This window comes from Heptranchias perlo, chromosome 2, assembly GCF_035084215.1.
Source record: "Heptranchias perlo isolate sHepPer1 chromosome 2, sHepPer1.hap1, whole genome shotgun sequence".
NCBI lineage: Eukaryota > Metazoa > Chordata > Chondrichthyes > Hexanchiformes > Hexanchidae > Heptranchias > Heptranchias perlo.
The window spans coordinates 9274562-9298751 of NC_090326.1; the positions used below are offsets into that span (position 1 = coordinate 9274562).

The following is a 24190-nucleotide window of genomic DNA, read 5'->3' on the forward strand; positions in this document are numbered from 1 at the left end:
TGAACTTCAAGAGTAAGTCTGAAAACAGAGTCAATCAGCCCTTCATCTTATCATCAATTTAGCAACAAAACATCATTACTTAAACAATGTCTACCTACCTTGTTGACCAATGTATGACCATATGAATTATAAATGAAAACTGCACTCCAAACCGTTTGCCGCAGTTGTAAATTTGAGCAATCTCTGTATTTTTATCATTTGAATCACCCCATGTCAAAATGATGGGAACAGGATAGCAGAGTGGGTTAAATGCTGACCTTTCACCTCTGGGATCTTGGTTCAAATCCAGCCTAGATTAATGGAGTGAACGTCTTCTTTGTCTGCTGGCTGTAAGCATTCTACGTGGAAGCAGTTTGGGGGGCCTCAATCCAGTTCGTGTGGGCATGGGCTTGGGCATACAGTACCAAACTGGATTTGGCTCCAATCTGCAAGCTTGCTTACATGGAAAGTGGGGAAAAAAATGCCACAATGGTGTATTAGTGGTGTTCGTCAGAGGGTAGGCTTGAGGCACGTTACTGGGGCAGAGTAAAAGTGCTATACCTGACCTGGAAGAGCTTGATGCTGACACTGGGTACCTGAAATGGAAAGTGTTCCATTCCCCAGCAATAAGTATCCTTGATGAGCACAAAAATGTTGAAGACGGGGGGAGGTGAACTGTTCCATTTTTCATCGGTGCCTCAATACACTTTGCCTCTTTTCCAGGTGCATTCATGATCCCATTTCTCATCTTACTGGTGCTCGAGGGTATCCCGCTGTTGCATCTTGAGTTTGCCATTGGACAGCGTCTGCGGAAAGGCAGCGTGGGGGTCTGGAGTTCTATTCACCCTTACCTGAAAGGAGTGGGTAAGTTCCTAGAGTTGAAATTGCAAATGCAGCTTTTCCCTGTAGTTCCTCGGCCATTTTTCCACATATATCCAGAAGCAAAAAACACCAAGAGTCTGGAAACAATGACATTTACTCAAACTTCTCTTCAATTCAACAATCAGGCCTTGCACTAAATTGGCCTGTGACACCATGTGAGCTCGCAATTCATGGTCCCATTTTTAGATTCAAAGTTAGCAGGCAATTGTTTTGTAATCTGATAGAAAACAACAGGAGCCCAAACACCTGTCTAATCTGCAGGTTTTGAACTTTCATTTCTGTGTCCAATTCAGACCCATAAATGGGGCTACAAGCACTTAAATTTGAGAAGGAGCAATAGCACGAGGAAGAGTAACATCAGGGGTGTCTTCAGTGGTAAGAGCCCCCAGATTTTCTGTCAAATCTGTGAAGCAGTTATTGGCGCAGAAAACGGCGAGCAGGATACATACAGAAACTTGGAATGACGTCCAACCACAGCCTCCTCTATGTGGTATCTGCCCCAGGAATGCCACTGTACTGCTCCTTCCCTCACTTTTATAGAGGTCTTGTTTCCCATCGTCATCTTAGGGGTGCTAAATGGGTGAAATTGTGGGGATTGCTTGGCCATGCCCAGCCACCCCATTTACAAGTGGTAGGGTGGGCTCAGGGCAGACAGTGATGGTGAATGGTGGTTTTCAGGGGGTGAAATTCAGGTGACCATTTGTTGGGTTGGGACTGCAACAGTCAGACTCATCGTCACATTTGAAAATGGGTTGTGTTTTCCACCCATTTTAAAATGGGCCTGAGCTCTGCTTTCCACCCATGCACAATCTAATGGTGCTCTTGTTCAAAGCAATCTTGCACTGAGGTTGAATTTGGAAATAACTGCTGTTAAAAAAAAGTAAGCACTAACTGCAGTTGTTGCTTCATGGAGTAAGGAAGTGTGACAGAGCCTGCATAGTCGAAAAATTTATTAAGAGAATTTAGTTTTTGCAATATTGCCAAAATATTGCAGTTTTATGATCACAGAATCATAGAATGATACAGCACAGAAGAAGGCCATTTGGCCCATCGTGTCTGTGCCGGCTCTTTGAAAGAGCTATCCAATTAGTCCTGTTCCCCTGAAAATGTTTCCCCTTCAAGCGTTTATCCAATTCCCTTTTGAAAGTTATTATTAAATCTGCTTCCACCACCCTTTCAGGCCGTGCATTCCAGATCAGCTAAAGCTCAGAATAATATTATCAATGAATTTACGCTGCGGGATAATACAAACACTTAATGCACTCACCCGAAATTCCTTTGTCCGCTATTTTAGCAGAGTTGTTAACCTGTTCAAAATAATTCCTCTGGTAAAATAGCAGAGAGAGGAATTTCAGATGAACATGTGAAGCATTTACACAGTAATATTCCCCCAACAATGTTTTAAGGCCTGGCTCTACGCATATATATAAAAATCTTCCATCCAGCACAGGCCTGTGTCCGTGTCACTTTAGGTACCAAAACTCAGTCATCACAGGATACACTACACCTGCACCCGATCGGTTCAAGTCTGTATATTCATAGCACTGCAATAACTCACTACTGAACAGTAAGGAACACTTTGATCAAAAACAAGCAGAGCGGGGACATAAACTTCCAATGGAAAATCACGAAGGACATATGAAAACAACAAATCAACCATAAGCAATCAGCAAAAGCTACCAATAAAAAACAAGGCAAAACAATGTAATTGCACAAAATATTTTCTGACAATCCTTTCCGCCACCATCTTGGACTCTTACTAAACGTTGTAAGGAAATTATTACTATACAATCGCGTTGTCTGCATTCAAGATGTGACTACCAGCATTTTCATCAGAGGCCTTTGCTTGTTTATCTTCCAGGAACCAGTCAAAAACCCCTTACTGCATTATCTCTGAGGAGATCTCGTGCAGACTTTTCTCCAAATCCTTTCAGTGGAGATGTACATCACTCCTCAACTCCTACACCTCAGGAATACCCTCCCCCCCATCCTTCAACCTCAGACTCACCATGAGCGATGTGGCAGGAGATCTGCTGGTGGTTTAAAAAGTTACCAAGTCTGTAATGAGATCTGCCTTTTTACTGTTCACTACTGATGGAACAAATTAAAACCGCTTCAATTGCATTTCCAAAAGGAAACAATGGAATGCTTTTTAGCCTCTAATACAGAGCAGTGCAGCATAATGCTAGTCAGTTGCCCAGTCCCTGAAGGAAGGGGTGAACATCCAAGATATGCCCTGATCTTTCAGATTCAATTCAGATCGCGTAAAGCTGAATTTTCATCTAAGCTTTCGATATTCTCGGTTAATTAGAATCATCACAAACATCCAGTTTCTGAATCTGAAGCCAAATTCCCAAATATTCAATTCTACATAAACCAATATTTGCATTCCTATTAACTTCATATGCTAGTCTTATTCTATAAAGACTGTTAAATGAATATTTGTAAATGTATCAGAACACAATTAATTATGGACAATAATAATTTATTGGTGCAATTATGTTGCACTGTGCATTCTCAATTCTCAGGATTAATTTCCTATGCTGATTTAAACATATATAATTGCTGTCTCTTCACTTTGATATCATTCACATTGACTCTCATTTCCTTAGGTATAGCATCAATGATGGTTTCCTTCCTGGTTGGTTTATATTACAACAGTATCATTGCCTTGGTTATGTGGTACTTCTTTAATTCATTCCAAGAACCTCTACCCTGGAGCAACTGTCCGTTGGTAGACAATAATACAGGTATGGATTAACGTTGTATTTTACAACATTTCTTGCAGTCCTCAAGTGCAGGACTGTGTCCATAAGGATCAGTGAAAAATAACAGGACTTCAAATTGTGAAATCTGGACGGAATCAGATCAGTTGTCAAAAAGTTAAGTGCATGTTGCTGACAGATCAATGTAACTCTGGAGAGCAGAACTGTAGTGAAAGGTGGAGGACTCCTCCTCCTGGCCACTGCCAGCTCTGCGCATGTCTCTGCCACTTCCAGGATTTCCCATCAGAAGTGATGGGGTGGGGCGCGTGGGGCGATGTGGAGGTTATTCATCCGCCCAAATATAGGCGAACATAGTCACATACTATGCATACAGCAGTAATATGTCATATGGCATAGTGTCCTAGCAACATTGGCACAGGAAGCACCCATTGCTGGAATACTGCAGAGTGGGTATTAAAGATTAAAGGGCCAGAGAGCCTGTGCAGTGAATCCGTTCCGTGCGTTTATTCTGTTTGAGCTGATAATTAGTGGAGTTAGAAGTTTAGAAAAAGTGATTGTTTTTGTCTAATGAGGCAGGTTCGACCCTGCTCCTCTTCTAATTTCTCCTCTCTATCAAATTCCTGCTGCTAGCTGGCTTCTACGTAGCAGAATATCCCCATTTCAAGCTCAGTGCCAATGAGATATCTCCCGTGTTGATCTTTCACTGTTTCTCGGGATTTTGGTGCCCATATCATGGCTCACCGGTAGCAGTCGTGTTAACTCCAGCTGCTAGCCACATTAAACTTTAGATGGCTACTGCCTACCTTCAGCTGTTTTCTATCAAAAAAAATCTGCATTTATACAACACCATTCACATCCTGAGGGCATCCCAAAGCACTTCACAGCCAATTAAGTATTTTTGAAGTGTAGTCACTGAAGTAACGTAGGAAACATGCTGCAAGACCTGGACAACATCCAGGCTTGGGCTGATAAGTGGTAACATTCGTGCCACACACGTGCCAGGCAATGACCATCTCCAACAAGAGAGAGTCTAACCACCTCCCCTTGACATTCAACGGCATTACCATCACCGAATCCCCCACCATCAACATCCTGGGGGTCACCATTGACCAGAAACTTAACTGGACCAGCCACATAAATACCGTGGCTACAAGAGCAGGTCAGAGGCTGGGTATTCTGTGGTGAGTGACTCACCTCCTGACTCCCCAAGTCTCTCCACCACCAGTCAGGAGTGTGATGGAATACTCTCCACTTGCCTGAATGGGTGTAGATCCAACAACACTCAAGAAGCTCGACACCATCCAGGACAAAGCAGCCCGCTTGATTGGCACCCCATCCACCACCCTAAACATTCACTCCCTTCAACACCGGCGCACCGCAGGCAAGCAGTTCAATGTCTGATCCAAAAGAGAGCACCTCTCCCTCAGTACTGCACTGAAGTATCAGCCTAGATTATGTGCTGAAGACTCTGGGGCTTGAACCCACAAGATTTTGACCCATAGGCAAGAGTGCTCCCACTGAGCAAAGGCTGACATTACAGCATTTGATGCTCGCAACATAGTATTTCACTTGAGATCACAAAGCCCTTAAAATGCAGCAAGGAGTTAACATGCTAAACAGGTTTTTCGCCTCATTTTTTCCTCTGCTGCTTTCAGGGAAATAAGGTTTTGCTATGCTAAGGAAGGGAATCATAGAATCATAGAAAGGTTACAGCACGGAAGGAGGCCATTTGGCACATCGAGTCCACACCGGCTCAATGCAAGAGCAATCCAGCTAGTCCCACTCCCCCGCCCTATCCCCGTAGCCCTGCAAATTTTTTCTTTTCAAGTACTTATCCAGTTCCCTTTTGAAGGCCATGATTGAATCTGCCTCCACCACCCCCTCGGGCAGTGCATTCCAGATCCTAACCACTCACTGTGTAAAAAAGTTTATCCTCATGTCACCTTTGGTTCTTTTGTCAATCACCTTAAATCTGTGTCCTCTGGTCCTTGACCCTTCCGCCAATGGGAACAGTTTCTCTCTATCGATTCTGTCTGGACCCTTCATGATTTTGAATACCTCTATCAAATCTCCACTCAATCTTCTCTGTTCCAAGGAGAACAACCCCAGCTTCTCCAGTCTATCCAGGTAACTGAAGTCCCTCATCCCTGGAATCATTCTAGTAAATCTTTTCTGCACCCTCTCTAAGGCCTTCACATCTTTCCTAAAGTGCGGTGCCCAGAATTGAACACAATACTCCAGTTGTAGTCGAACCAGTGTTTTATAAAGGTTCATCATGGCTTCCTTGCCCTTGTACTCTATGCCTCTATTTATAAAGCCCAGGATCCCGTATGCTTTTTTAACCGCTCTCTCAACCTGTCCTGCCACCTCCAAAGATTTGTGCACATATACCCCCAGATCTCTCTGTTCCTGTACCCCTTTTAGAATTGTGCCCTCTTCTCATTCAGCCTCAAGGTAATGACAAAGCAAGGTATCCAACTCCACCTTAGGATATTAAAGCTGGAGAAGTTGAAAAAATTTTAATTTAGAAAAATAAAGAAATGTATTTTACTTAAAATATAATTTCACTACCAAGGAATATTAATCTTAATATCAATGTGGGATAAGAAAATGTATTACATTTTCTTCCCAGTTTTTCTCCTCCCCTCCTTTCCTGAAGGGCACAACAAGGTTGCTGGTGCTCTCATCTTCACCCTAGTGACCATTACTGGTGTGTGAGCCCCGACAGGCTATTTGACTGAGGGGGCATCACAGCAGAGCCCAATCCTGTACTTCTAGCACGGGTTACTGAACAGCTATCAGAAATGTAAATCCAGGAAGGGGCTGAGGCCAACAATATTGCCCTTATCGGTAACCCAGCTGAGATTTGCTAACTTTGTCCAGATCGGGGATGGAACCTCAGGCTCAGCTACTCGCTAGATCAATTCACTCAGTTGCTGGGATTATTATTTTTTCTGAAGGAAGTAAAATTTCAGCCCTGGACATTCGCACACTTCCCTTTGGCTTTAGGGCCTGGCTTCAAAACCAGTCCAGGCTGATGGGACAAAGGTCTCCTCTATCTGCTGGCTGCAATGAAAACAGTTTGACCAGTCTCAATCGTGTTTCCCAATGGAAACAAAAATTTGCCTGGAGTTTGATGCAAATTAGCACTAAAGTGGGAGTCTCAACGGAGAGAGCATGGAGGGTGATTTTACCCTAACTGGTGGGCATTCCACAGGATCAGGTGGAAAAGCCAGTTTTACACCTCGCCTGATATTTACTGTCCGTTGACTTCAATGGAGAGAAAAATCAGGCGGGATGTAAAAGACGGGGGTTGCACCCGATCCCATCAGTTTCCAGGCGGGCAGGTTGTGCTAACCTGTCGGACAGATTAGAATATTATTGCACAGGCTCCTAATTACAGTAGTCTCATCTCGTGAGTAATAACCTTCCCTACTGTTTTTCTTCATGTATTGATAGGATATGTGGATGAATGCGCCAGGAGCTCCCCAGTAGATTACTATTGGTACAGAGTAACCTTAAACATTTCAACGGGTATCGAAGATTCAGGTACCATCCAGTGGTGGCTGTTACTCAGCCTTGTATGTGCTTGGGCTGTGCTGTATGTATGCACAATCAGAGGCATCGAAACAACTGGCAAGGTACAGTACAAATTCATTATATCTGTTTGTACAAATGTAAGATTTCCATTGTGTAATTGAACAACTCTGACAGCACAATGGGCCTTAATTTTTTTTGCTCATGCTCAGAATTATCTTTGGGGAACATTTAACGGGGCGTTGCTACATCTGAAAAGTGTTTAGTGCCATTTCATTTTATTATGTCTTGGCCACACGTACAGTCTTAATTTGTATTAATGCGTCATTAAAATATACAAATGTTCTCCTGTATCCAGTATCCATCAAAAAGTTCTGCTTGGCTCGAACTCCCTCAGCGACAGCAAGTATCTTGCTTGAAGGGGAGGAATCGAGTTTTTCTCCTGCCCTTCTCTTCTGAAGGTGTTGACTTCTTGCCCAGACACCATGTTAAAGGTGACACCAACTAGGCTTAATTATTTACAATGATCATGATAACCTTCACTGGAGAAGAGATGCGTCAAAATGACGCTATAATTGGATATTTAATGGGTTTCACTGACGGATCACTGAGTATATACAGCAAGTAGTTGAGCCATACAGACCGGGAAGGCCATGTTTGATCTCGAATGTGTGTTGAATTATCTGATAAGAGAGTTACAATTGCTTTCAGTGTTGCTGGAGTAGGGGAGGGGGAACATCACCCATGTTTTTAAATTGCTGCTTTAAGTGAATATCCAAACATATGAAAATGACGGGCGGGAATAGACCACCCGATCCATCAAGTCATGAAACGTGATGGATGAAGCATCATGATTACAACCCCCCCTCCCTCCGACCCCCGACCCACCAGCATCTACATAAGCTCCTGGGAGAGGCAAAAAAACAGATCAAAACCCCAAGGCCAATTAGGGGGAAAAAAATGGAAAATTCCTCTCCGACCAGCCTTAAGCGATCGAAAAGTTATGAATCTATCGTATAATTGATTAACATATTTGCATCAAATTCCTCTCTGCTGTTTTGATGGAAATGGTAACCCATTTAAAAAAACTATTAAAATAGTGCAGACAAGAATTTGATGTGAGCACGTCAAGTGTTCATATGATGCCATTGAGGTCACTTCAAGCTTTCGTGTTTGAGGAACATTTGCAGTAGAATCACGTTAGTGATGGTATCACCAACAATCTAAAATTAAAGTAGAATGTGTAAATTTACTGTCTAACATATTCGGTTGTGTTGGTGCAACAGATTTAATCTTGCCTCTTTTCCTCCAGGCTGTATATATTACTTCTACTCTCCCTTATCTTGTACTTACAATCTTCTTGATTCGAGGACTGACATTAAAAGGATCCGTTGATGGAATAAAATTTCTGTTTATACCAGACGTAAGCATTTATAGCTCTCTTATTTCCTTTTTAGTTTCTGCAACTTCTATTATACGTTTCCCATTGAAAGAAAACATAATTTTAGTGAGGATTAAGAAAAACACTTCACTGTAAATTCCTGAGCCCCTCTCACCCCCCCTCGCTGGTGGAACGCCCACCCACCCTCTGGTGCCTGCAAGGCTGCATCGGCTACAGTCACCCCAGTCTGAGCTAATCTGTCCATCTAAAGCAGAGCGGGAACCTCCCATGGTCCAAATGAGCCAAAGAAAATTATATATTCTTTTAAAAATGCTGCTAGGCTCCCACTGAAGTCATTCCAACTAAAGAATGTAATCCCCTTGGATTACTTTACGCTATTGAAGGGTTGAGGCCTTGTCCTGAGGCTTTTCAAAGATACAGAGCAAGACATTTCCTGGAGAAGCCTGGGAACCCACCCCGACATGCCCTCTTGATGTGGGGGAGGGGCTGGGGGGGGGGGGCAGAAGACCCGGATTTAAAGAATTACACACAGAATTACACAGAATATACACCACAGAAACAGGCCATTCAGCCCAACTGGTTTCTACCAGTATAAGTCACCATATAAATGTGACCTATGTTCTATCCAACCTCAGGAATTTCGGGGCCTTGAATCATTCAAAACAGAGTCCCAGAGAAATTCCCCTTCATTAAAGTTCCACTCTCTTAATGAAGATAAAAATGTTGGCAAACGTTTTTTCTTCGGCGAAGTGAAAATCTTAGTGATTTCATAGTGATGAAGTTAAATGCAATGTGATGTGATAATGCATCTTCATGTCATTTAAATCATCATGCTATGCGTTTGATAACAAACTAAGAAAAATTTGTTAAGCATTTATGAACAACAACTACTTGCATTTATATAGCGCCTTTAACGTAATAACGTGTCCCAAGGCGCTTCACAGGAACGTTATCAAACAAAATTGACACCAAGCCAAAGGAGGAGGTATTAGGACAGGTAACTAAAAAACTTGGCCAATGAGGTAGGTTTTAAGGAGCGTCTTAAAGGAGGAGAGAGAGGTGGAGAGGTGAAGAGGTTTAGGGAGGGAATTCCAGAACTTAGGGCCAAGACGGCTGAAGGTACGGCCGCCAATGGCGGGGCAAAAGAAGTTTGGGACGCACAAGAGGCCAGAGTTGGAAGAACACAGAGTTTTCGGAAGATTGTAGGACTGGAGGAGGTTACAGGGTTAATGAAGGGCGTGGCCATGGAGGGTTTTGAACACGAGGATGCGGATTTTAAAATCGAGACGTTGCTGGACTGGGAGCCAATGTAGATCAGCGAGCACAGGGGTGACCGACGAACAGAACTTGGTGAGATTTAGGATACAGGTAGCACAGACATGAATGGGCTGAATGGCCTAATCAACACTTTGTACAATTTTGACATTGTACCTCTTTAATCTTACACTCTATGCCCCTATTTATAAATCCCAGAGTACTGTTGGTCTTTTTTTAATCACTTTGTTTTTATTCATTCTCAGGATGTGGGTGTCACAGGCAAGGCCAGCATTTATTGGCCACCCCTAGTTGCCCTGATTTGACACAACTGAGTGTCTTGCTAGGCCACTCTTCAGAGGGCAGTTAAGAGTCAGGTGTGGGATTGGAGTCACATATAGGCCGGACCGGGTAAGGACGGCAGGTTTCCTACCCTAAAGAACATTAGTGAACCAGATGGGTTTTTACAACAATCCGATAGCTTCATGGTCACTTTTTTTTTTACTGATACCAGCTTTATTTATAACTGATTTCAAATTCTCAATAGTGGGATTTGAACTCTGGATTACTAGTCCAGTAACATAACCATTACATTACCGTACCATGCACTCACGCTTTCAGGGGATAATCTATCGAAGCCCCTAGGTTTCCCTGTTCATTCCCACCCTTCGACATCTTCCCATTGAGCGTTCCTTGATTTCCTTCCAAAATATTTTACCTCAGTTATCCAGATTTAATTGCTTCTGCCACCTGTCTGTACATTCCGCTAAGCTATCTACGTTATTTACAGTCCTCCTCACTGGTTTTCAAGCCTTTAGTGTTATCGGCAAACTTCCATGCCCAAGAAGACTCTTCAAAAATATATTTTACCAAAAAGATAAAACTCCGCACAGCCATTTTGGCTATTACCAAGGCACAGGTTATTGTCGTCAAAGCACCTTTGGTGAAAGTAATAATACATCGCTATTTCTGTGATTTCCAGGTGAAAGAGTTGTCGAATCCAACCACCTGGCTTGATGCTGGAGCACAAGTATTTTATTCCTTCTCCTTGGCCTTTGGGGGTCTCATATCCTTCTCCAGTTATAACTCTGTTCAGTAAGTAGCCTCCACGTGCTCATTGAGTAAAAGCAACATGTTCTATTTATATCAAGAGATTAATAATCAACAACTGACTGCATTCCTCTTTTCTTCATTCCATAGCAATAATTGTGAGAGAGACGCTGTGATAATCTCCGTCATCAATGGCTTCACATCAGTGTATGCGGCCACAGTAATATATTCCATTATTGGTTTCCGAGCAACCGAGCAGTTTGATGCCTGTTTTGATAGGTGAGTTATCAGGGAATAGTATTAACTGAACATTAATTAATTGTACTAAATTCCCACTTTGCTGCATTTACATTGCTTGGGTAATTCGATTGTTTCAGTTCAAGAAAGACTTCAAATTATCAGGAGCAGACTGTATTTAAAAAGAAACAAAAACATTTTAAACATTTATTTTAAGACAAGGGTGCTCAATGTGCTTTGAATCTTCTTTTGTGTTTCCCTTTTCTATCTTGTGTTTTTTTTTAATTCATTCTTGAAACATGGGTGCATTGCCCATCCCAAGTTGCCCTTGAGAAGGTGGTGGTGAGCTGCCTTCAGAAATCGCTGCAGTCCGAGTGGTTAAGGTTCTCCCACAGTGCTGTTAGGAAGGGAGTTCCAGGATTTTGACCCAGCGACGATGAAGGAACAGCGATTTATGTCCAAGTCGGGATGGTGTGTGACTTGGAGGGGAACGTGCAGGTGGTGTTGTTCCCATGTACCTGCTGCCCTTGACCTTCTAGGTGGTAGAGGTCGGGGGTTTGGGAGGTGCTGTTGAAGAAGCCTTGGTGAGTTGCTGCAGTACATCCTGTGGATGGTACACACTGCAGCCACGGTGCGCCAGTGGTGAAGGGAGTGAATGTTTAGGGTGGTGGATGGGGTGCCAATCAAGCGGGCTGCTTTGTCCTGGATGGTGTCGAGCTTCATGAGTGTTGTTGGAGCTACACTCATCCAGGCAAATGGAGAGTATTCCATCACACTCCTGACTTGTGCCTTGTTGGTGGTAGAAAGGCTTTGGGGAGTCAGGAGGTGAGTCACTCGCTGCAGAATACCCAGCATCTGAGCTGCTCTTGTATCCACAGTATATATGTGGCTGGTCCAGTTAAGTTTCTGGTCAATGGTGACCCCCAGAATGTTGATGGTGGGGGATTTGGTGATGGTAATGCCGTTGAATGTCAAGGGGAGGTGGTTAGATTCTTCCTTATTGGAGATGGTCATTGCCTGGCACTTGTCTGGTGTGAATGTTACTTGCCACTTATCAGCCCAAGCCTGGATGTTGTCCAGATCTTGCTGCATGCGGGCACGGACTGCTTCATTATCTGAGGGGCTGCGAATGGAGCTGAACACCGTGCAATCATCAGCGAACATCCCCATTTCTGACCTTATGATGGAGGGAAGGTCATTGATGAAGCAGCTGAAGATGGTTGGGCCTAGGACACTGCCCTGAAGAACTCCTGCAGCAATGTCCTGGGGCTGAAATGATTGGCCTCCAACAACCAATACCATCTTGCTTTGTGCTAGGTATGACTCCAGCCACTGGAGAGCTTTCCCCCTGGTTCCCATTGATTTCAATTTTACTAGGGCTCCTTAGTGCCACACTCGGTCAAATGCTCTGGAATTCAGCTCTTTTGTCCGTGTTTGGACCAAGGCTGTAATGAGGTCTGGAGCCGAGTGGTGCTGGCGGAACATAAACTGAGCATCGGTGAGCAGGTTATTGGTGAGTAAGTGCCGCTTGATAGCACTGTCGACGACACCTTCCATCACTTTGCTGATGATTGAGAGTAGACTGATGGGGCGGTAATTGGCTGGATTGAATTTGTCCTGCTTTGTGTGGACAGGACATACCTGGGCAATTTTCCACATTGCCGGGTAGATTGTGGTGTTGTAACTGTCTATAGAACATCGTGCACACCTGCCAGTCTTCAGCTATTTTGATTCACTCCATGTGCTGTGAAGTAACGGTTGAGTGCACTGGACACAGGAAAGGCTACGGGACCCGACAAATTCCCGGCTTTAATGCTGAAGACCTTTGCTCCAGAAACAGACTGGGTTTAATACACCACTAGGGGATGGTGATCTATAGGGGACGGTGATCTATAGTGGACGGTGATCTGTAGTGGACGGTGATCTGTAGTGGACGGTGATCGAAAATGAACGGTGATCTATAGTGGATGGTGATCTATAGTGGACGGTGATCTATAGTGGACGGTGTTCTATAGTGGATGGGTGAACTATAATGGATGGTGATCCATAGTGGACAGTGTTCAATAGTGGACGGTGATCTATAGTGGATAGTGATCTAAAGTGGACGGTGATCTATAGGGGACGGTGTTCTATAGTGGACAGTGATTTATAGTGGTTGGTGATCTATAGTGGACAGTGATTTATAGTGGTTGGTGATCTATAGTGGACGGTGATCTATAGTGGACAGTGTTCTATAGTGGACGGTGATCTATAGTGGACGTTGCTCTATAGGGGATGGTGATCCATATTGTATGTTGTTCTATAGTGGATAGTGATCTAAAGTGGACGGTGATCTATAGGGGACGGTGTTCTATAGTGGACAGTGATTTATAGTGGTTGGTGATCTATAGTGGACAGTGATTTATAGTGGTTGGTGATCTATAGTGGACGGTGATCTATAGTGGACAGTGTTCTATAGTGGACGGTGATCTATAGTGGACGTTGCTCTATAGGGGATGGTGAACTATAGTGGACGTTGCTCTGGAGGGTTTGGTGATCTATAGTGGACATTGCTCTATAGGGGATGGTGGTCTATAGTGGACGTTGCTCTATAGGGGACGGTGATCTATAGTGGACGTTGCTCTATAGGGGACAGTGATCTATAGTGGACAGTGATCTATAGTGGATGTTGCTCTATAGGGGACGGTGATCTATAGTGGACGTTGCTCTAAAGGGGATGGTGATCTATAGTGGACGTTGCTCTATAGGGGACGGTGATCTATAGTGGACGTTGCTCTAAAGGGGATGGTGATCTATAGTGGACGTTGCTCTATAGGGGATGGTGGTCTATAGTGGACGTTGCTCTATAGGGGACGGTGATCTATAGTGGACGTTGCTCTATAGAGGATGGTGATCTATAGTGAACGTTGCTCTATAGGGGATGGTGATCTATAGTGGATGTTGCTCTGGAGGGTTTGGTGATCTATAGTGGACGTTGCTCTATAGGGGATGGTGGTCTATAGTGGACGTTGCTCTATAGGGGACGGTGATCTATAGTGGACGTTGCTCTATAGGGGACAGTGATCTATAGTGGACAGTGATCTATAGTGGATGTTGTTCTATAGGGGACGGTGATCTATAGTGGACGTTGCTCTATAGGGGATGGTGATCTATAGTGGACGTTGCTCTATAGGGGACGGTGATCTATAGTGGACATTGCTCTATAGGGGACGGTGATCTATAGTGGACGTTGCTCTATAGGGGACAGTGATCTATAGTGGACAGTGATCTATAGTGGATGTTGTTCTATAGGGGACAGTGATCTATAATGGATGTTGCTCTATAGGGGACAGTGTTCTATAATGGATGTTGTTCTATAGGGGACGGTGATCTATAGTGGACGTTGTTCTATAGGGGACGGTGATCTATAGTGGACGTTGTTCTATAGGGGATGGTGATCTATAGTGGACGTTGTTCTATAAGGGACAGTGGTCTATAGTAGACGTTGCTCTATGGGGGACAGTGATCTATAGTGGATGGCGATCTATAGTGGACGGTGATCTATAGTGGAAGTGATTTATAGTGGACGGTGATCTACAGTGGACGGTGATCTACAGTGGACAGTGTTCTATAGCAGACGGTGATCTATAGTGGATGTTGTTCTATAGGGGGCGGTGATCTATAGTGGACGGTGATCTATAGTGGATAGTGATTTATAGTGGACGGTGATCTATAGTGGATAGTGATCTATAGTGGACGGTGATCTATGGTGGACAGTGATTTATAGTGGACGGTGATCTATCGTGGACGGTTATCTATAGTGGATGGTGTTCTATAGTGGACAGTGATTTATAGTGGATGGTGATCTATAGTGGATGGTGATCTATCGTGGACGGTGATCTATTGTGGATGGTGATCTATAGTGGACAATTATCTATGGTGGACGATGATCTATAGTGAACAGTGATCTATAGTGGATGGTGATCTATAGTGGATGGTGATCTATCGTGGACGGTAATCTATAGTGGACGGTGATCTATTGTGGATGGTGATCTATAGTGGACAATTATCTACGGTGGACGATGATCTATAGTGAACAGTGATCTATAGTGGATGGTGATCTATAGTGGATGGTGATCTATTGTGGACGGTAATCTATAGTGGATGGTGATCTATTGTGGACGGTAATCTATAGTGGATGGTGATCTATTGTGGACGGTAATCTATAGTGGACGGTGATCTATTGTGGATAGTGATCTATAGTGGACGGTTATCTATGGTGGACAGTGATTTCTAGTGGATGGTGATCTATAGTGGACAATTATCTACGGTGGACGATGATCTATAGTGAACAGTGATCTATAGTGAACGGTGATCTATAGTGGATGGTGATCTATAGTGGATGGTGATCTATCGTGGATGGTAATCTATAGTGGACGGTGATCTATTGTGGATGGTGATCTATAGTTGACTGTGATCTATAGTTGATGGTGATCTATAGTGGTTGGTGATCTATAGTGGATGGTGATCTATAGTTGACTGTGATCTATTGTGGACGGTGATCTATTGTGGCTGGTGATCTATAGTTGACTGTGATCTATAGTTGATGGTGATCTATAGTGGATGGTGATCTATAGTGGACGGTGATCTATAGTTGACTGTGATCTATAGTGGACAGTGATCTAAAGTGGACGGTGATCTATTGTAGCTGGTGATCTATAGTTGACTGTGATCTATAGTTGATGGTGATCTATAGTGGATGGTGATCTATAGTTGACTGTGATCTATAGTGGATGGTGATCTATAGTGGACGGTGATCTATAGTTGACTGTGATCTATAGTGGACGGTGATCTATAGTGGATGGTGTCCTATAGTGGACAGTGATCTACATTGGATGGTGATCTATAGTGGATGGTGATCTATAGTTGACGGTGATCTATAATGGACTGTGATCTACAGTGGACGGTGACCTATAGTGGATGGTGATCTATAGTGGATGGTGATCTATAGTTGACTGTGTTCTACAGTGGATGGTGTTCTATAGTGGACGGTGATTTATAGTGGTGGTGATCTATAGTGGACGGTGACCTATAGTGGATGTTGATCTATAGTGGATGGTGATCTATAGTTGACTGTGTTCTACAGTGGATGGTGTTCTATAGTGGACGGGGATCTAGAGTGGATGGTGATCTATAGTGGTGGTGATCTATAGTGGACGGTGATCTATAGTGGACAGTGATTTATAGTGGACGGTGATCTATAGTGGATGTTGTTCTATAGGGGACGGTGTTCTATAGCAGACAGTGATTTATTAGGGTCGGTGATCTATAGTGGACAGTGATCTATAGTGGACGGTGATCTATGGTGGATAGTGATTTATAGTGGATGGTGATCTATAGTGGACAGTGATTTATAGTGGACGGTTATCTATAGTGGACGGTGATCTATAGTGGATGGCGATCTATAATGGACTGTGATCTACTGTGGACGGTGATCTATAGTGGACGGTGATCTATAGTGGACGGTGATCTATTGTGGACGGTAATCTATAGTGGACGGTGATCTACTGTGGATGGTGATCTATAGTTGACTGTGATCTATAGTTGATGGTGATCTATAGTGGATGGTGATCTATAGTTGACTGTGATCTATAGTGGACAGTGATCTATTGTGGATGGTGATCTATAGTTGACTGTGATCTATAGTGGATGGTGATCTATAGTGGATGGTGATCTATAATGGACTGTGATCTACAGTGGACGGTGATCTATAGTGGATGGTGATCTAGAGTGGATGGTGATCTATAGTTGACTGTGTTCTACAGTGGATGGTGTTCTATAGTGGACGGGGATCTAGAGTGGACGGTGATCTATAGTTGGTGATGATCTATAGCAGACAGTGTTCTATAGTGGACGGTGATCTATAGTGGACGATGAGCTATAGTGGATGGTGTTCTATAGTGGGCGGAGATCTATAGTGGACAGTGTTCTATAGTGGGTGGTGATCTATAATGAACGGTGATCTATAGTGGTCGGTGATCTATAGTGGGTGGTGATCTATAATGGGTGGTGATCTATAGTGGGTGGTGATCCATAGTGGACGGTGATCTATAGTGGATGGTGATCTATAGTTGACTTGATCTATAGTTGATGGTGATCTATAGTGGATCGTGATCTATAGTTGACTGTGTTCTACAGTGGATGGTGTTCTATAGTGGACGGGGATCTAGAGTGGGTGGTGATCTATATTGGGCGGTGATCCATCGTGGACAGTGATCAATAGTGGGCAGTGATCTATAGCGGACTGTGATCTATTGCGGACGGTGATCTTTTGCAGACAGTGATCTATAGTGGGTGGTGATCTATATTGGGCAGTGATCTATTGTGGACGGTGACCTATAGTGGACGGTGATCTCTATTGGGTGGTGATCTATAGTGGACAGGTGTTCTATAGTGGATGGTGATCTATATTGGGTGGTGATCTGTAGTGGATGGTGATCTATATTGGGTGGTGATCTGTAGTGGATGGTGATCTATAGTGGGCAGAGATCTACAGTGGACAGTGATCTATAGTGGACGGTGAACTTTATTGGGCGGTGATCTATAGTGGATGGTGATCTATAGTAGATGGTGATCTATAGTGGACCGTGATCTTTATTGGGTGGTGATCTATAGTAGATGGTGATCTACAGTGGACAGTGATCTATAGTAGATGGTGATCTTTATTGGGCAGTGATCTATAGTGGACGGTGATCCATAGTAGATGGTGATCTACAGTGGACAGTGATCTATAGTAGATGGTGATCTACAGTGGACAGTGATCTATAGTGGATGGTGATCTACAGTGGACAGTGATCTATAGTAGATGGTGATCTACAGTGGACAGTGATCTATAGTAGATGGTGATCTACAGTGGACAGTGATCTATAGTGGACAGTGATCTTTATTGGGCAGTGATCTATAGTGGACGATGATCTTTATTGGGCAGTGATCTATAGTGGACGGTGATCCATAGTAGATGGTGATCTACAGTGGACAGTGATCTATAGTGGACGGTGATCTTTATTGGGCGGTGTTCTATAGTAGACGGTGATCTACAGTGGACGGTGATCTACAGTGGACGGTGATCAATAGTGGTGGTGATCTATAGTGGGTGGTGATCTATAGTGGTGGTGATCTATAGTGGACGGTGTTCTATAATTGACGATGATCTATAACGGACGGTGATCTATAGGGGGCAGTGATCTATAGTGGACGTTGTTCTAAAGTGGACGGTGATCTATAGTGGATGGTGATCTATAGGAGATGGTGATCTATAGTGGATGTTGTTCTATAGGGGACAGTGGTCTATAGTAGACGTTGTTCTATAGGGGACGGTGATCTATAGTGGACGTTGCTCTATAGGGGACGGTGATCTATAGTGGACGTTGCTCTATAGGGGATGGTGGTCTATAGTGGACGTTGCTCTATAGGGGACGGTGATCTATAGTAGACGTTGCTCTATAGGGGATGGTGGTCTATAGTGGACGTTGCTCTATAGGGGACGGTGATCTATAGTAGACGTTGCTCTATAGGGGATGGTGGTCTATAGTGGACGTTGCTCTATAGGGGACGGTGATCTATAGTGGACGTTGCTCTATAGGGGATGGTGGTCTATAGTGGACGTTGCTCTATAGGGGACGGTGATCTATAGTGGACGTTGCTCTATAGGGGATGGTGGTCTATAGTGGACGTTGCTCTATAGGGGACGGTGATCTATAGTGGATGTTTCTTTAGAGGGGACAGTGGTCTATAGTAGACGTTGCTCTATAGGGGACGGTGATCTATAGTAGACGTTGCTCTATAGGGGACGGTGATCTATAGTGGACGTTGCTCTATAGGGGACGGTGATCTATAGTGGACGTTGCTCTATAGGGGACGGTGATCTATAGTGGACGTTGCTCTATAGGGGACGGTGATCTATAGTGGATGTTTCTTTAGAGGGGACAGTGGTCTATAGTAGACGTTGCTCTATAGGGGACGGTGATCTATAGTGGACGTTGCTCTATAGGGGACGGTGATCTATAGTAGACGTTGCTCTATAGGGGACGGTGATCTATAGTGGACGTTGCTCTATAGGGGACGGTGATCTATAGTAGACGTTGCTCTATAGTGGACGGTGATCTATAGTGGACGTTGCTCTATAGGGGACGGTGATCTATAGTGGACGTTGCTCTATAGGGGACGGTGATCTATAGTGGACGTTGCTCTATAGGGGACGGTGATCTATAGTGGATGTTTCTTTAGAGGGGACAGTGGTCTATAGTAGACGTTGCTCTATAGGGGACGGTGATCTATAGTGGACGTTGCTCTATGGGGGACGGTGATCTATAGTGGACTTTGCTCTATGGGGGACGGTGATCTATAGTGGACATTGCTCTATGGGGGACAGTGGTCTATAGTAGACATTGCTCTATAGGGGACGGTGATCTATAGTAGACGTTGCTCTATAGGGGACGGTGGTCTATCGTGGACGTTGCTCTATAGGGGACGGTGATCTATAGTGGACTGTATTCCATAGTGGACATTGATCTGTGGTGGACGGTGATCTATATTGGACGGTGATCTACAGTGGACGGTGATCTATAGTGGACAGTGATTTATAGTGGACGGTGATCTATAGTGGACGGTGATCTATAATGAACAGTGATCTATAGTGGACAGTGATTTATAGTGGACAGTGATTTATAGTGGACGGTGATCTATAGTGGATGTTGTTCTATAGCAGACGGTGATCTATAGTGGATGTTGTTCTATGGGGGACAGTGATCTATAGTGGACGGTGATCTATAGTGGATGTTGTTCTGTAGCGGACGGTGATCTATAGTTGACGTTGCTCTATAGGGGATGGTGATCTATAGTGGATGTTGCTCTATAGGGGATGGTGATCTATAGTGGACTGTATTCCATAGTGGACATTGATCTGTGGTGGACGGTGATCTATATTGGACGGTGATCTACAGTGGATGGTGATCTATAGTGGACAGTGATTTATAGTGGACGGTGATCTATAGTGGATAGTGATCTATAGTGGACGGTGATCTATGGTGGACAGTGATTTATAGTGGACGGTGATCTATAGTGGATGTTGTTCTGTAGCGGACGGTGATCTATAGTTGACGTTGCTCTATAGGGGATGGTGATCTATAGTGGACTGTATTCCATAGTGGACATTGATCTGTGGTGGACGGTGATCTATATTGGACGGTGATCTACAGTGGATGGTGATCTATAGTGGACAGTGATTTATAGTGGACGGTGATCTATAGTGGATAGTGATCTATAGTGGACGGTGATCTATGGTGGACAGTGATTTATAGTGGACGGTGATCTATCGTGGACGGTGATCTATAGTGGACAGTGATTTATAGTGGACGGTGATTTATAGTGGACAGTGATCTATAGTGGACAATTATCTATGGTGGTCGTTGTACTATAGTGGACGGTGTTCTATAGTGGACGGTGATCTATAGTGGACGGTGATCTATAATGGACAGTGATCTATAGTGGATGGTGATCTATAATGGACTGTGATCTACAGTGGACGGTGATCTATAGTGGACGGTGATCTATCGTGGACGGTAATCTATAGTGGACGGTGATCTATTGCAGATGGTGATCTATAGTTGACTGTGATCTATAGTTGATGGTGATCTATAGTGGTTGGTGATCTATAGTGGACAATGATCTATAGTTGAGTGTGATCTAAAGTGGACGATGATCTATTGTGGCTGGTGATCTATAGTTGACTGTGATCTATAGTTGATGGTGATCTATAGTGGATGGTGATCTATAGTGGACGGTGATCTATAGTTGACTGTGATCTATAGTGGACGGTGATCTAAAGTGGACGGTTGATCTATTGTGGCTGGTGATCTATAGTTGACTGTGATCTATAGTGGACGGTGATCTATAGTGGACGGTGTCCTATAGTGGACAGTGATCTACAGTGGATGGTGATCTATAGTGGATGGTGATCTATAGTGGACGGTGATCTATAATGGACTGTGATCTACAGTGGACGATGACCTATAGTGGATGGTGATTTTTAGTGGACGGTGATCTCTATTGGGTGGTGATCAATAGTGGACAGGTGTTCTATAGTGAATGGTGATCTATATTGGGTGGTGATCTGTAGTGGATGGTGATCTATAGTGGGCAGAGATCTATAGTGGACGGTGATCTATAGTGGACGGTGATCTTTATTGGGCGGTGATCTATAGTAGATGGTGATCTACAGTGGACAGTGATCTATAGTGGATGGTGATCTTTATTGGGCAGTGATCTATAGTGGACGATGATCTTTATTGGGCAGTGATCTATAGTGGACGGTGATCTATAGTAGATGGTGATCTACAGTGGACAGTGATCTATAGTGGACGGTGATCTTTATTGGGCAGTGATCTATAGTGGGCGGTGTTCGATAGTAGACGGTGATCTACAGTGGATGGTGATCTACAGTGGACGGTGATCTATAGTGGTGGTGATCTATAGTGGGTGGTGATCTATAGTGGTGGTGATCTATAGTAGATGGTGATCTATGGAGGTGGTTATCGATAGTGGGTGGTGATCTATAATGGGTAGTGATCTATAGTGGTCAGTGATCTTTCGTGGGTGGTGATCTATAATGGGTGGTGATCTATAGTGGGTGGTGATCTATAATGGCTGGAGATCTATAGTGGGTGGTGATCTATAGTGGGCAGTGATCTATAGCAGACAGTGATCTATAGTGGGTGGTGATCTATAGTGGGCGGTGATCTATAGAGAGCGATGATCTATAGTGGGTGGTGATCTATAGTGGATGGTGTTTTATAGTGGGCGGTGACCTATAGTGGATGGTGATCTGTAGTGGATGGTGTTCTAATGTGGGCGGTGATCTATAGTGGGCGGTCATCTATAGTGGGCGATGATCTAATGTGGGCAGTGATCTATAGCGGACGGTGATCTATAGTGGGTGGTGATCTATATTGGGCGGTGATCTATCATGGGCAGTGATCTATAGCGGACGGTGATCTATAGTGGACTGTGATCTATAGTGGATGGTGATCTATAGTGGATGGTGTTCTATAGTGGGCGGTGATCTATAGTGGGCGGTGATCCATAGTGGATGGTGACCTATAGTGGATGGTGTTCTATAGTGGGCAGTGATCTATTGTGAACGGTGATCTATAGTGGACGGTGATCTATAGTGGACGGTGATCTATAGTGGGCGGTGATCTATAGTGGGCAGTGATCTATAGTGGATGGTGTTCTATAGTGGGCGGTGATCTATAGTGGATGGTGTTCTATAATGGACGGTGATCTATAGTGGGCAGTGATCTATAGTGGGCGGTGATCTATAGTGGATGGTGACCTATAGTGGACTGTGATCGATAGTGGGCGGTGATCTATAGTGGACGGTGATCTATAGTGGGCGGTGATCTATAGTGGACGGTGATCTATAGTGGGCGGTGATCTATAGTGGGCGGTGATCTATAGTGGATGGTGTTCTATAGTGGACGGTGATCTATAGTGGACTTTGATCTATAGTGGGCGGTGATCCATAGTGGATGGTGACTTATAGTGGATGGTGATTAATAGTGGACGGTGATCTATAGTGGACGGTGATCTATAGTGGATGGTGTTCTATAGTGGGCGGTGATCTATAGTGGATGGTGTTCTATAGTGGACGGTGATCTATAGTGGACGGTGATCTATAGTGGGTGGTGATCTATAGTGGGCAGTGATCTATAGCGGACGGTGATCTATAGTGGGTGGTGATCTATATTGGGCGGTGATCTATCGTGGGCAGTGATCTATAGCGGACGGTGATCTATAGAGGACAGTGATCTATAGTGGATGACGATCTATAGTGGATGGTGATCTATAGTGGATGGCGATCTACATTGGACAGTGATCTATAGTGGATGGTGATCTATAGAGGACAGTGATCTATAGCGGACGGTGATCTATAGCGGACGGTGATCTATAGTGGACGGTGATCTACAGTGGATGGTGATCTATAGTGGATGGTGATCTATAGTGGACAGTGATCTACAGATGGTGATCTATAGTGGGCGGTGATCTATAGTGGATGGTGTTTTATAGTGGGCGGTGATCTATAGTGGATGGTGATCTATAGTGGACGGTGATCTATAGTGGATGGTGATCTATAGTGGACGGTGATCTATAGTGGACAGTGATCTATAGTGGACGGTGATCTGTAGTGGACGGTGATCTGTAGCGGACTGGTCCTATTCACTTAGGCCAACTCTGTGCTTGCTCCTACATGTCTCATTCACAAGGTCATATGTCTGAGTCCCAAGGCTACTTGTTGCTCAAATCCTTTAACTGTAGTATGGAGAGCACCGTTTTGGAAGTGAGGTATACAACCTTGGCTGGGGGAATGAAAGAACCGACATTGCCCCTCCCTTCCCATTTGAACGATATAAGTTTGCTGGTCGATCATGGTGGAGCATTAATGCTGGCTGTGGACAATGCTTTCTATTAGAGCTATCAATTAAATGCACTTAACTTCTGCGATTAACGCGTTCATTTTTTCGACGATTAATAGAAACATGGAAACATAGAAAATAGGAGCAAGAGTAGGCCATTCGGCCCATCGGACCAGCTCCGCCATTCAAAATGATCATGGCTGATCGTCTAACTCAGTACCCTGTTCCCGCTTTTTCCCCATATCTCTTGATCCCTTTAGCATTAAGAAATATATCTATCTCCTTTTTGAATACATCTAATGACTTGGCCTTCTGTGGTAGAGAATTCCACAGGTTCACCACCCACTGAGTGAAGACATTTCTCCTCATCTCGGTTCTAAATGGCATACCCCGTATCCTGAGACAGTGACCCCTGGTTCTGGACTCCCCAGCCATCGGGAACATCCTCCCTGCATCTAGTCTGTCTAGTCCTGTTAGAATTTTATATGTTTCGATGAGATCACCTCTCATTCTTCTAAACTCTAGTGAATATAAGCCTAGTCGACCCAATGTCTCCTCATACGTCAGTCCTGCCATCCCAGGAATCAGTCTGGTAAACCATCGTTGCACTCCCTCCATGGCAAGGACATCCTTCCTCAGATAAGGAGACCAAAACTGCACACAACACTCCA

The 24190-nt window shown here is 44.1% G+C and overlaps 1 protein-coding gene across 1 annotated transcript in view; it reads left to right on the forward strand.

Moving 5' to 3' along the window:
- The window catches only part of slc6a19a.1 (solute carrier family 6 member 19a, tandem duplicate 1), a 90187-nt gene that overhangs the window by 43907 nt on the left and 22090 nt on the right, over positions 1 to 24190 (forward strand). The window contains exons 2-7 of the mRNA XM_068000114.1: positions 703 to 843; positions 3474 to 3611; positions 7047 to 7228; positions 8437 to 8547; positions 10763 to 10875; positions 10981 to 11109. Coding sequence (XP_067856215.1) covers positions 703 to 843; positions 3474 to 3611; positions 7047 to 7228; positions 8437 to 8547; positions 10763 to 10875; positions 10981 to 11109 — 814 coding nt within the window. The remainder of the gene's footprint in view (positions 1 to 702; positions 844 to 3473; positions 3612 to 7046; positions 7229 to 8436; positions 8548 to 10762; positions 10876 to 10980; positions 11110 to 24190) is intronic.